This window comes from Scomber scombrus, chromosome 14 (assembly GCF_963691925.1).
Source record: "Scomber scombrus chromosome 14, fScoSco1.1, whole genome shotgun sequence".
In the NCBI taxonomy this organism is placed as follows: Eukaryota; Metazoa; Chordata; class Actinopteri; order Scombriformes; family Scombridae; genus Scomber; species Scomber scombrus.
In genome coordinates this window covers 22225736-22240765 of record NC_084983.1, presented here as the reverse complement: position 1 = coordinate 22240765, position 15030 = coordinate 22225736, and the positions used below count along the sequence as shown (strand labels likewise).

The 15030-nt window shown below is 39.6% G+C and overlaps 1 protein-coding gene across 1 annotated transcript in view; it reads right to left on the bottom strand.

Moving 5' to 3' along the window:
- jade2 (jade family PHD finger 2) overlaps positions 1 to 15030 on the bottom strand; it is a 186587-nt gene that overhangs the window by 62315 nt on the left and 109242 nt on the right. Inside the window, exons 7-10 of the mRNA XM_062433828.1 lie at positions 14276 to 14443; positions 10039 to 10155; positions 1351 to 1851; positions 233 to 397 (exon numbers count right to left, since the gene is read on the bottom strand). Of these exons, the coding sequence (XP_062289812.1) occupies positions 233 to 397; positions 1351 to 1851; positions 10039 to 10155; positions 14276 to 14443 (951 nt within the window). The remainder of the gene's footprint in view (positions 1 to 232; positions 398 to 1350; positions 1852 to 10038; positions 10156 to 14275; positions 14444 to 15030) is intronic.

Here is a 15030-nt window from a genome sequence, read left to right as displayed (position 1 = left end):
TTCATTATGCCTTTAACCCTCAGGGCTGTTCATTCATTTAACATTAATATTCATAAAAGCAAAAATAAACCTCGTATGATACTGTCAATAATCTTTTTAATTAACATTCTGAAATATGTAAATTACCTCTTGGATATTACTTTAGCAACACAGGCTTGATCAAGCATACACACACATACACACACACACACACACACACACACACACACACAAATATGATTTTCCCACTCACCCTCTCAAGGTCTTGTCGGAGGTGTGTGAAGAGTTTGAGGCGTCTGTAGAGGACGTCCTGCTCCTGCTGTGCTAGGTTGTCCACCTCATCCCTCTTTAAGGTCACCAGAGGTCGATTAAAGTTGGACTTTCTCTTCATCTTCCAGAACTGGTAGAGGAAGTCCACCTTGAAGAAAAAAATTACATATACCCAATTAAAAAAAATTAAAATTAAAATTAAAATTGTATGATATATAAAATCCGTCTCAGCATCATCACTATATTGGTATTTTGTCTGAAATGTATGAATCCAGTGTGGATTATATATATTGGGTTTCAGCCACAACCATGTTTGGAAAGCAGAGATCAATTAATCACAGCACGTTCTAAACAAATGCCTGTGACTCAGACAGTTTACCTGCGAATAGGCAGCACTTTATTTAATGCACAAGAGCCAGCACTCTAAATGCAAGTCATCAGTACCACAGTACCAGTATCTGATTAGACTTAATTAATTGTGGAGGCCAAAGTCTTCATCTTGACTGAATTATGATTAACTGTGCAGTCGAAATATCAGAATATATATCAGAATAAATCTATGCAGGCAAAAGGAGTGGACTAATCATATTTAATTAATCATTATTAATTTTTTTATTACTCTGATTGGGTCTATTTGTAGTATGTTTTGTAGCCAATATGGAAAATAATTCCTTAAAGTGCTCAGAAAAAAAAAAATTAACATTAATCCATGACAACTGAGTGAGTCCATCTGCTGATGAAGGTCATATGATATGATTGAAATCTGCAGAAGAGCTCCTAAATAGACTTTTTAGTGAGATTAATCCAATCCAAAGGAAACTGATGTTTAGGGATGCTGTAAAGTTGAAAGTTTGTATTTTGCTGTTAAATCCAGATGTGTATCCATGAATTTCTGATTTTTATGCCAAAAAAATCTAGTTTTGTCAGATCAGGCCATTTTCTTGATGCAACCTGTTGACTCTGTCTGCGTGCTTCATACTTAAAATGTATTTGTACCCGACTCTCTGTCTGGAGGAGTGTGAATAAGTGTATGGTCTTATTTGCCAACATTATCTTTTCAACTCAAAAATTAAGGAGTTTGAGTTCTGTGGCTTTACATACCTGGATGATGGGCAGTGCCAGCTTTTCAGCCACCTCTCTGGGCTCCACCAGTCGATAAAACTCATCTTCCAGCTCCTGGAGCTTCTGTTTCCTCTGGCTCACCTTCTCTCTCTCCAGCTGGTCCCGCTCAGCTCGCTCTGACGCAGACACCGAAATCGGGTACGGTACTACTGACCTCTGTTCTGGGTCACTGCAGCCATTCGGCTGATGCGGCTGGTCTGGCCGGAGCTCAGAACTGACACCAGTAGTGGCCCAGTCAGGTCTGGCTGTGCTGTGTGCTCCGTTGGTGGTGGAAGTGGTGGTGTGGTTACCGTTGCTTGCACTGGTTGAACTGGAGGTGTTGTTGGTGGCTGTACTACTGTTGCTGGCGGTGCAGCTGTGCTCCAGACAGAAGGACTTAAAGCGCACCTCGTCGTTTTCGGCCAGGATGGTCCTCATCTCCAGGCCGTGGTCGAAGGCGCATGTCACATGGAAGGCCACGATACAGGAGGGCATGGAGCACTAGGAGAGGAAGAGAGAGAGAGTGAATGGTGTGGTGTGAATCTCCCCTTTGAGCATGTGTAGTCTATCCTCAGATCTCCATGGTGATGGAGGCTGAGTGGCTCAAGTCCCACTCTGGTGGTGCATGCAAGCTGCGTAGCATCCTCTTCATCACATCCTTAACACACATTATAATTTGATTATAATTTTTTTGTATCTGTTCAGTGCAGTATCTGTCCTTCCTGGGAGAGAGATCCCTCCTCTGTTGCTCTTCCTGACCTTTCTCCATTTTTCTTTTCTGTTTAAGGTTTTTTTGGAGAGTTTTGTCGTATTCAAATTGAGCATCTAAGGACAGACAATGTTATATTGCCGTACAGACTGTAAAGCCCTCGCTGGCAAATGTGTGACTGGTGATACTGGGCTATACAAATAAAATCTTGAAGAAATACAGTTAAAGGCAGAATAAGAGAAAATATGAGAGAAACAACTTAGTAAATGTGAGGATGCAATAAACAAATGAGGAAGGGGACACAGGAGAGAGAGTGGATGAGGGATGACAAGGAAGTAGGAAGAAAACAGATAAAGGAAGATGAAAGGATGATTGAGGATGAAACTGGGAAAGGGAAATCCTGTTTGAGTGTTAAATCAGTCTTTGGTTTTATTAGGTATTAGGTTTTATTAAAAAAGACAAGCAGTGAATTGACTGATGGAAATCAAATAGTTTTTCTTCTTAGCTTGGAACCACTTAACTCTGCTTGCTCTCTCTCTGTGTTTTTCACACAGACACACTCACACACACATGAAGTTGTTCTCAATTTCTCAGACACTTTGTCACAACTATTAGTCTCAAAGTGTCATTTTCGGTCCATTTCTTATGTTATCAAGGCCCCAATACAAGTGCAGCAAAGTAGAAAGACAAGCCAAGTCACAACAAAAACAGTTCCCCCATTTCTGCTGACATTTTGGTAACATGGGATATCTGTGTGTGTATGTGTGTGTGCGTGTTTCTCAGTGCTATCCATTACAGGTCATACTAAGAGGCAGCCTCCCACAGAGTCCCTCCAGGCGTGGTGTGATTTTGTGTGTGTGAGCCCTTGTGGCTATGTGTTGCTGTCACAAAGTCAAAATGTATGGTTGATTACGTGTGTGTGTGTGTGTGTGTGTGTGTGTGTGTGTGTGTGTGTGTGTGTGTGTGTGTGTGTGTGTTTGTGTTTGTGTGTGCGTATGTGTGTGTGTGTGCGTATGTGTGTGTGTGTGTACACATTTGTAAACATGTGTGTGCGGGCAAGTCGGTGGCTGTACTTTTCAGAGGAGTTCATGGTGACTCTCTTGGCTGTGTTGTTTATGAGCATGGTGACAAAAACCTGACTGATCCTACTGACTCCACTGTGTGGAAAACAACTTCTACTGTTTCCACTCACAACCTTTCCTTTCGCTCTCTCTTCATTCCACAGTTCAACTGTTTTCAGCAACTCTATAAAAATATAGAGCAGCTATATTTGAAATATATATAATGAAACTGTAAAAAAATAAATAAATAAATAAATTGAAAAAAAGGTTGGAAAGCCTTTCTGTAGATTATTCAGAGCAATGGGGACACTGCTTCTGCAAAGATGCTGCTGTTAAATCACTTAAATGTAGTTTTCAATGCTCCGAGGCCTACAAACAAAAATTGGTTCACCCCCATTATAGCAGGGAGGAGGCAGAAATGTCAGATGGCCATCAGAACACCTGGACAAAAACTAAACCTGTCTACACAGCTAGATACCACTTGAAGTACTGTAAAGACCCCTTTACACTGTGCGATTTTGGGCTGTCTGAGGCGAAGGAAACGTGGTAAAAAATCTTCGGCCGTCAATCTAACACGGTGATCCTAGATCCTACTGTGAGACAAGCACACAAAGCCTTTAGTGACCAAAGACAGCCTGAGGCAAAATGCTGACAGTGTCAGAAATATGGACAAAATTCCCAGTGTGACTGCTGCTACAGCCCCCATCAACAAAAACAGCAATAAGAATACAACATGAAACAACAGATAGTACACTGGCCAGCATGACACAAATTTATGGGGGGAAAAAAACACTCTCCTTCATAGATTAATGGCACACCTCTGCTTTCATATACTTTTTTAAAATGTTCCTTGTAGCACTATGAATCAGCACACATTCAGTCCACAATCTGACATGCTTCAAATGGATATCCTCCAGTCTGACACAGATTATTATTATTATACACGTACGTATCACACAATGTGACATGCAGTAAACTTACATAATCATTGCTGCGAGTGTTCATGTGTGTACATGATCATTGAGTGTAAAGGCATCTTAAGTGAGACTTTTTTTTGTCTTTGGTCATTTGGGTGGACAGTTTCCATGAGGCAAAGTCTTACTAATGCTCTCCCAATGTTTAGTCTCTTGTAATATTGTCTCATTTTTGACATTCCTTTTTTAATGAGTAACACATCTATCAATATTTTAACTTAATAGGTTGAAGTAGTCCTGAACCAGAACTGAGCTAAATTATGTTTGTATCTCTATATTAGTCTACTAACATAGCAAATGTATTTTTGTATTGTATTGTATTGTATTTCACAGCCTATAAATGTACAATTCATTTTTAAGCCTCCAGATGTTGTCAACTCCTGTGTTTTAAAATACTAGTCTTCAAACCACCAAATCCCTGAGTACATTAAGTCAGCAACAGAGGAGCAGAAGTCAAGATCCAATAATCATATATCTGTCCTGTGTGAGATGCTGCTCCAGATACATCTTCCTGTTGAAAAGTAGAGCTACAGTCAAAGGTTTAAACCGTACGCCCATTTTATTACCGATTTCCCTAAATGTCAAAGTGAGCCCTCTGCAGCTGCTCTCACTTATGTGGTGTCTAAATGCAAAAGGTTGAACACAGCGTGGAGTATGCTAGATGTGTTGTTTGGTAGGAGCCGAGTCATCGCAAAAAAATACTCATCTGGCCTTTTCAACTGCACCTGCTCTGTTCTGGTGGGAAATCATTATAATGCTTTATCAGTGCCCACGCTGACTCTGAGTACGGTAAGGTGTTGGTGGATAATAACATGTTTGTTTGACTAAGGAGTCATTTTCAACCTTTCATTTGATTATATTCTATGTATTATCCTACAGTTTCTTGTAATGTTAGCTTATCTACAGCAGACTTTACCTACTGCTCCAGTTTGGTTTTCTTTTTGTTCGGCCGTCATGTGCTGATTTCATCCATGTATATATGTATATATATATATATATATATATTAATGTTGTAAATATATGAGATTGCTTTTAATTTTATGTTAATTCCTTTATTGAGTCTTCACAGAAATAAAAATAACTTTAAAAACAATTAAGTTATACAGGCTTTTGTAGAATAATATCACAGAGAAAATGTAGGCAGATGTAAGACCATTTCTGATTAATCATGTGATCACTTAAAAGCTGCTCTTTAATGTTTTTCCTACACTTCACTGTAAGTCAGAGTAAGCTGCTTGATAAAACAAATTCTTCATTCCTTGGCCAGAAACCCCTTCACGATTCCTATTCTTGATCTATATTAGCTTTCGAACACACACACTGCTACAGTATTTTGCTAATAATTTTTAACAGAATGGTAATCTTTTAATGTGCAGTATGTGAAGCACAAGAGTGCATCAGTCTAAACTGTTTTGTTCTTAAAAACAAACAATACCATTACTTCCCACAAGCATCTGTTCAGCACTACTACATAATTAAGAGGTGGCTACTCGACAAAGGCTAACGAGGACAGCAGCAATTTCAGAGGATTTTTGATTATTCTACATATTGTGTTTGGTATAATTTAAGAACTAAGAGAGACATTTGTTAAAAAAAAAAACATGATGAAATAATGACTTTTAAGACTCGACAGCACAGCTACAGTATATCAGTACCAATATCCCTCAAATGGTTTTCCTGAGGATGTGAAGTCTCCATCATTGGATGGAGGGAGAGCCTGACACCTGTAGAATATTGATGATTTTTGGGTGCAGTATTTATTCATATTCATTCCTTTGATTTTCCTCAAATCCACAAACATTCAAGGATTTTTGTGCCCAGTGGGAATATAGACTTCTCTATTTTCATTTTCATTGATTTGTCTGAATTTTAGTCTTTCATGTGGTGTACACTAACAGTGCGCTGTAGTCAGCAAAGCCAAATCATTACCTCTCATGGGTAAGCAGAAGTCAGTACTTTTTACACGCAAGACATTTTGTCACAGTATAAAAACTACAGGTGTACATAATGAAATTTACAATGGCTTAATTCCATTTAGCTGCTTCAGTTTCAGGGTCCTGGTATTGTGCATGCTGGCTCACTGTCACACCGTCATGGTTTACTGGCACACCTGAATCCTTGTTAATGTTATTAGTAACACCTGTGCTTTTTCTGCAATGACAAGTCAAAAAGCTGTTTTAGCTTCAGTATTCTTTCTTACATATTCGCCTGCTGATTATATGGCACAGCTGCAGTTATTCATATCTAAAAGGTTACCATATTCCTCTGAAATCTGAGAAGAAGACAAACTAATCATGAAGCAGAGGTACTTTCTTAATTAGTTGTGCATGTCACCTTACTGCTGGAGACAGTCACAGCACAGACTGACTCTCTAGGAGCTTTAACAAATACAGTACAGGCTTGACTGTCTGACCTTTCCAACGTACCTTCAATTAATAACACACTAATGAAGAGTCTCATTACACTTGAGGAACTTGTCAATTCATACAGCAGGTCATTAAATGCAAATATTTAGGCCTGAACACTGAGACATTCCACTATCATTATGAAAACATTAAACGACTGAAGGTTAATCAACTATCTTTGTGAATGTGGCCAAGAGAGATGAACTGAAAGGTCAGAACTGTTTGACTTTCTGTACATTAAAAAAATACACAGACAGACATTAGTGGTAAGACACAAATACTCAGCTGTGTTCAGAAACTTCTGACTGGACAGCCCACAGTTAAAGTATGGAGAAAAATGTGAAAATCAAGACTGAGAACATATTTTTTTTAATCTGTCAGACTCTACTTGGCGTAAACTTTTCAAGACAAAACCAATTTTTTTATTTCATACTCTCCCCTACAGTGCATTAAGACCTAAACTGGACTGCTGCTGGTGGTGCTGTGCAGCGCTGCATCTTTTCCTTCTGTGTGAGGAGGCAGCTGATCAGTGAGTGTGTTTGTACAGCCGGCTGCCTCCAGCTATGGAAACAGGGGAGAGAGACTTTTCCCTGCAGGCGATTTCTGGCTCAAGGACTCAGTGTTAATCTACAGCATCAATACTGTGACAACGGACGCACTCACTGCTACACAAACAAGTGTGTGGACACTCTTACATGTACACACATTTATACACATCCAGCACACATGTGTGTACACAGCACACATACATACACAGTTGGAGCGAGGGGTCTTCAGGAATCCAGCTCACCTTGAGGGCAACTTTAACACTGAATGGTGTACAGGCTAATAGCTATAAAGTGGGTTAGTGTTAGCGTGTCAGCGGGGGTTTTTGTTTGCGTACTCTGCAGCATGTTAAAGAGGCGCTGGGTTCAAAGAGATCCACCCGCACCCAGTGGGAGGCTAAGAACTATTATAATCTGTGTTGTTGACATTTAATATGCGTGTGTGTGTGTGTGTGTGTGTGTGTGTGTGTGTGTGTGTGTGTTTGTGTTACATGTTAAAATAGTTTTACATATGTTTTCCTGTGAGTTTATACTGCAGGTTTTCTATTTTTTGTATATGTAATGTTTTATTTCAGAATCTATTTGTTTGCACTAATGGGCAGGTTTTATATTGTTTTGTGACAGAAAATACTGAACTTCATACACAAGTAAAACTTTCACCAGAAAAGCAGATCATAAAAAAAACACTAATGAAGTGATAACGTTCCTCTTCCATGAATGAAACTAGTGCCAACAATGAATTGGACAATTCATTTTAAAATGATAAAAGGCAAAGCTAACAATCACAGACACTCTAACTTAAGATTAGTGTTTAAGCAGTGGTTAAGAGGAGGCGACTACATCTGTTTTATTAGTGTTCAGTTCCAGTTTTGGCTATGGCTGACGACACAGATGGAAAAAGCTTTGAAAATCTCTTTGTTTGGTACTGGGATGGATACGGTCATATTGTCTGCTTAGCAAGAACGTTTCAATACAAGGTGTTGTTGAGTTTCACACAGAATGGATTCAAGGAGATTTGAAGAGTGTAAAGCATTGACTGACAACTATAAAATGAAGAAGTTCAATGAAGTAGTTCATGAAAAGTATGAAACTAAATCTGTTATGCTTCATTTTGATTTAGAGTACTTGCCAAATAAATCTTATCTTTTGTGATGAATAGTATCATTATGTAAAAGTTCAAGTTTGAAATGGTTACTTCATTCACAAATGTCATGGTATAATATATCACTGATTTGTTTAGTGTCTTTTTGTCCACATGGCTGCTGGACTCTCTGACAGCACTCTCAGTGTAACTGTCGAGCATATGAGATTCCTTTCTATTGTGAAGGGTCAGGGCTTCTGTGTGATGGTCAACACATTTTACTCAGGGAACACACTTCCCTCCAGGGTCTACTTCACTAAGCTGATGGAGATGAAATATGAGGAGACTCTTGAGAGAGTGAAAGCTCCACAAAAATCACTCTCACCACAGATGCATGGACAAGTATTACTGCTGAGGCATACTTAGGCGTTACCTGCCACTTTATTAGTCTAGAGTTGGAGCTGACTTCATATAGCCCAACCACAATGCCACTTGAAGAATGACATACAGCTGAAAATATTGCTGCTTGAGTGGAAAAAGCAGGGATATCCATGACTAAAGTAATATTGTTATATTCTACAGTTTATTCTACATGATCAGTTGCCTGCTGGGACAGAGGTGGCCCATGACAGCTGCCCTTTCAAACCCTGAGGTCACAAGCAGGGGGAAGCTTTTCCCAGTTTCTGAAAAGTGATCAGTGGATCGTACTTGAAGAACTGGAACAAGTCCTAAAACCCTTTGAATGTGTCACTGTTAATTCTCTACTTCCGCTGGGAAAGGGCCTCTGAAAGTCAACACAGAGCACATCGTTTGAGTCCATGCCTTTCAGGGCTTTCCAGGCTAATGCAGCACAAGAGATGAATTCAAGATGGGAACTGGAAAACCACATTCAGAGATGATGCACAAAATGTATCCACAAAATATCTGCCCTTAAACCAAGATTTCACACACTGAAGTTCTTGCCAGCAGAGGAGGGCCTTAAAGCATAAGTCAAAGTTCAAGCTCTTTCACTGCAAGCAAAAAGAAGGAAGAGAGGAGACACAACAACATCACAGTGTGGAACAGGATGACTCAGCAAGTGCCAAACAACCAGTTCCAGAGAGGAGGCCAGCGTCTCTGCTGGACACTTTGCTTGGCTCAGATTCAGATGAGCACAGCAGCAGTGAGGAAGACAATGGACATGTTCAAGATGATGACTAACAGTGAACTGGTGAAGAATGAGGTACTCATATACTTTGGAGATCCGCCTATCCTAAAGGATGAGAACCCACTCAAATGGTGGCAGGAAAATGTCTCTGGTTTCCCACCTTGGCCATCCTCAACATCAACCCCATCCAAATGCCTCTTCTCAATTGCAGGAAACATTGTAACGATAAAAGAGCAAGCCTGACTGCAGTGCATATAGACTGGCTTACATTCCTCTAAATTATGCTGAATTAACTCTTATTGTCCCTGTAGTATTGAGAAATGTTCATTATTAAGATCAGTGCTGAATTTATGGTAAGATTATCAATCAAACTTTTACATGAACTGTTCAACATTTTAATTACTAATACATGCTTAAATCTTTTTTGCACTGTTTATGATGGGCTGAATTTATGATGGAGTCATGAACATTTGTATTACTGATAGATGCCTTTAATTCTTGGCACTTTGGTCAGAATTTTTTATTTGTAAAATAAGTATTTTAAGAGAAAATGCTTGAATAAAAGGTTGAAAGATGAATGGTAGAAGTTATGGTTATATTTATTGGTAAGTTAACCAAAGGATTAATCGACTCAGCAGAGAATAATGGATAAAAAAAATCATTATTATGCATCATGTTTTCTCATGTTTTCCTTAATTTTAAGATGCTGGGGTTACTTCATTGTATTTTGTAAGGCAACGCAGTGAGAAGAGCGTATCTGACATACCTGTATGCAGGTTCCTGTGTGTTCTCGACACAGGCTGCAGGACAGAGCCCATCGGCTGGCGGGGATGTGGGACACCTTGGTAATGGGCTCCATCTTCTCTGGACAGCCTATACTCACCTGCAGGGAAGACATAACAAGTAATATTATTTTTTATTTGAATTTTATTCTTTCAAATTGAGATTTTTTACATTCAGAAGAAAATTAAAACCCCTCAATACCAGTGGGAGTAATGTCTGGCCCAAAGATACTTCGACATGTGGACTGTAGGTGCCGGGAATCAAACTGACAATCTTCCAATTAGTGGACAACCTGCTCTACCTCCTGAGCCACAGCCGACACATTCACCTTTTTATTTGTAGAATGCAGCCATAATTTTAAGCGCTGAAATTATTAGTTAATTAACTGATTCGTCCACTGACAGAAGATGCTGTTAACATAAAGTTTGAGAATGAATGACTCTTTTAACTCATTAGCAAAAAAGGCCAAACAGATGTTGGTTTCAGCTTCTCAAATGAGAGCGTTTGCTTCTTTTCTCGGTTTTATATCAAAACTGATGCAGTTTGAAGATGTGTCCCTGGGTTCTGAGAAGCTTCAGATGGGTATTTTCACTATTTTTTAGACCAAATGACTAATCAATAAATATTAAGATGCCAAGTAGCACAGTTATTTCATTATTACAGTTATTTGCTGATTACCAGCTGGAGGCCATGCTTCATACTTACAGTATTATTATTATTCAACACTAAATTTTGGATGAACCCTTGTCCACATTCGATTAAAAAAAAAAAAAAAAATCTAATTTTAAACCAAATCTTCCACTATTATTCTCCTTAGAAGAACGTTATTGTAAGTCCCAGTGTGACTCTCTTTCTCTGAGTGGCCTATTCAGAACAGCTTTGGCCCCCAAACCTCACTGCACCGAATACAACCAAAAAGTCATTGACCTGTGCCAACCAGTCATGCAGAATAGAGTGGAGAGCTCTCATCATTTAAGTGTCATTCCTTCCTTCCTTCCTCCGCCGCCTATTTCTTTCCAAAAACCGATCCACCTCTTTCACATTCACTTAATCTCATATTTGCCGAATGGCCTTCTCTTGCTTGTCCTTCACGCTCACATTAACAAGCTGACGACTGATTTCCACAGGTCACGCCCTTCCCTCTCTTCATCCATTTGTCCTTCTATCTGATTTTTCTTTTTCTCTTCTCATCTGATCATCCACAGAACAAGCCCACGGCCTTTTTTTTTCTGTTTTCATTGGTGTTTTTTTGTTCAACCACTCAATCAGAGTAGGGGTCAATTTTTACTCCAATGAGGATGTCAATAGGAAGCGCAGTTCAGACAATGATGCCACAGCAGGCACCGTCAATGTTTGCTTCTTTTATACAACTGATGTAAGAACTGATCCAGAGCAGAAGGATCTCTAGCTTTTAAATGCTGTAGTTAATCTATTGGTTGCTCTTAACCCTGATGCCCACACACACACACACACACACACACACGTTCAGGGAGGTTACACGTTACACAATGCCTCTGCTTTCTCCTCTTCAGTTGGATTGTGAGACACATACAGTACAGGGAAGCTTTCAGTGTATGTTGTGTATATGTTTAATATGCTCATTCCCTGATATCTTAGCCCCAATTACTTTACATTTCAAAGCTGGAAGATGAAAAACTGACGAAATTTGAAACCACTTGAGTGGAAATGGGAGAAAATCACAGTTTAAAATGAAAAGGCATTTTAAAAGGGGCCCCACGTCTTTCTGTGTGTGTGTGTGTGTGTGTGTGTGTGTGTGTGTGTGTGTGTGTGTGTGTGTGTGTGTGTGTGTGTGAAAGCCCTTTAAGAGAGACCTCTCTCTAGGGGTTGAAAGCAGAGGGCAGCTACACACACAGTGCTATATCGGGGCTGTATCATATGAAGGCTGGGTAGCTTGATCACACACACACAAACAAACAAACACACACACAATCCAGCACTTTCTATAAATTACAACCTCAAACACAGAGCCTCTTTTTCAGAAGATTTCCTCTACTATCATTCTGTAAAAAGCTACTATCCAGAGTTGATGTGTGTGGTGTGGCGTGTGCACATCTGGTATTAACACCTCTTTAGCTCATACAAGCACACACACCTGAGGACATGTGCACAAATGCACATACAGCACTGACATGCAAATTATCTTTTTTTCCCCCCTCCACCATAGGAAGAGAAAACAAAAGCGAACTGAGCAATGAAAACAATTAGCCCAATCAAGGGTGACAGAAGGCAATTAGAAGTAAAAGGTTTGAGGTGCCAAAAGCCACTCCATTACTGGGAAATCTGCTGGTGGCGTGCGTTGCTGAATAGGCTGAAGACACATGACTGACTGTCTTAACGTTTAAAGATGTGCGCAAGGCGTGAAGCAACATCCGTCCCTGAATGTCTGAAATGAGTGGCTGCCCATTTGGAGCTTTCAGAGAAGAGCCGTTTTCCCAAAAAGGTATCATCAAGATACACATCAAATCAAAATGAGCGGCTGCTTGGCTGCACGCTTGACAAACAGATTCCTCATGAAACAATTCACATTATCTGCAGTCTGTTAAGAGTGAGGTCTTGACTGAAGAAGCTACATGAAGTATTTTAAGCATTTACTGTAAACAAGGAAACCGCAGAGGGAAGAAAAACTGGAAGGTGTAAGTGTTTCTTAAAATCAAGGCCACATTTCCCATAAAACTATTGTTTCAGATTGTTTCCAAGTGCACTCACTAGACATATGAAAGCTGAAAGAGTTATGGGTTGCTGTTGTCATTCCTCCTCTCTGTACTGATTGTGAAGTGATACACGCTTCGCTGAGCAGCTACACTATAAAAACTAAGAGACAAAATTCACAGTTCCCATGATTCTGTTCAAGAATGCATTTCTATGTGAGGCTTTACCAGTCTGGATTTTCTTTTCTTTTTTTTATAAAGTGGGCATTTTCCAACATTTTTGGTTTGAAATTCCATCCTTGTGTTTCTATGTTCCTTGATGACTTGCAGCATTGTATGTAGGCTTGTTGCTAGGACAGAACAACAACAATAAACCTGCACATGACTGTTGGGATGAAGATATTTATTGGATTTGTCAAGTTCAGACTGCTGACGCCTCGTATCACTTTGCATTTCTGCACGGAACGAGGGCTGTGGAGTTTGTCCAATATAAAGAGGAGAGATGACTACAGAAACACATTACTCTTTCAATACACATATCAGCAAATGAGTGTTGTATGAAGATAAACTCTCCAACATAACAAATGTTTCTCATTGACGCATACAGACACAGTGCATGAATCTTTTATGCATGCAGAGAGAATAACAGTTTATTTGTATGTATGTGCTGCATTCAGTATATTTGCCTAATTAAGTGAGCGAGTATGGATAAAACAGCTTTCATTGTTAAATCTTCCATAACATTTAGCTCTGCTACTACTTTATTTATGTGCCGTTATCAACGGGAGGGACTGTCTTTGTCTCTTTGTCTTTAAATAGATTTAGGAAAAAGAATCATGAGCAGCCTTTTGAGAAACAGCATGTTTCTGTTTATTGAAAATGGTGAAAAAGATTATCAGTCCTTTAAGGAGTGTGCAGTGAAGTGTTTCTTGGGATGGATGCACTGTCATATGAGGGAAAGCTGAGAAAATTTAAGTTCAGGCAAAACAATTTTCCCATCTTTTTTTGGTGTAGACTGAAAATCCACTTATTTACATTCATGTATTACTAACATTCACCACACAGTGGATCAAGGTTTTTTGCCTCCGGTGACTTGTCTGTGTAGTCACTGACTCCATTGACCTAAGCTAATGCAGGATAGATGGATTTTGCACTAATTTTGACAACAGCTGTATGTACTTGTGCAAATGTAAACAACAGCCACTCACTTTCTAGAGCCACTTCCCACCAATATTAATCCCTCACGGGGTAAAAAAGGAGACAGAAATGTAAATTTTTCCATCAATAAGCGGAGTAAAGTGCCGCCACGAGACGTCTTGATTACTAAGTGTGGTGTTTGACTGGGATCATAAATACACTCAGGAGCTCCAACAGCTAAATAAGACCTACTGTACCAATGTGCAATCAATATAGGACTTTGAGCACAAAAACACAAAGAAGTTGACTGTACATGAAAATCCTTGAATGCATCACAAACTGATGATTAACCTAACTGACTGTACATATTTGGACCTTTTGACCATCTCGATCATATCTTCACATGAATCTCACCTCAGGGATCCATAAGGCACAGCTGACGTGGACCCACTTGGTTCCACTGCGGGTGGGCTTGAGGGCTCCACCTCTTTTGGGGCAGAGCAGACATTTGGGCTGGACGCCCAGAGCGCAGGTCCGACACAGCCAGTTCCCCTGGGGTACCTTCAGGATGCCATAACATGCCTGCGATAGGGAGAAAGAGACACATGACAGAGACAGAGAGAGAGAGAGAGTTATGAGAGGTCATGATGTGAGAAGACTTTTTTACATCCTGATTTAAAGCAGTATTTGGACAACAGACTCATTTGCTTTCTTGTCAGGAGCAGAAACAGATGAGAAGATTTCTGCCGAATGTGTACACAAAGTCTGCTAAAGTCAATTCAAATCATTTTTGGGATTGTAAAATACATGGAAATGTAATTAGTTTTCATTTATTCATAATTTTGAGCAACATTTCTCACTTTATGAACTTTATTACAGTAGTAAGAGAAGATGGCAGACTGGAGGACACTGATGATTTATAACAGGCTGGATTTGAACCTAGAAATGATTTTAATCAGCTGTGCCACAAGGCCACCCAGTTGTCTTGTTTTTTTCTTTACATCAGAGTCCCATTGATTTTTGGAAACGGCATACTTTTAATGATTGCTGCTTCTGAAAAGAAAACTGAAAAAGGAGTTTCAATCTGCTACTTATTTCCCCTGTCAGATAGAATTAGCAAATTCACAAATTTGTGTGACACACAAAACACAGAAAAAGTGACACACAGC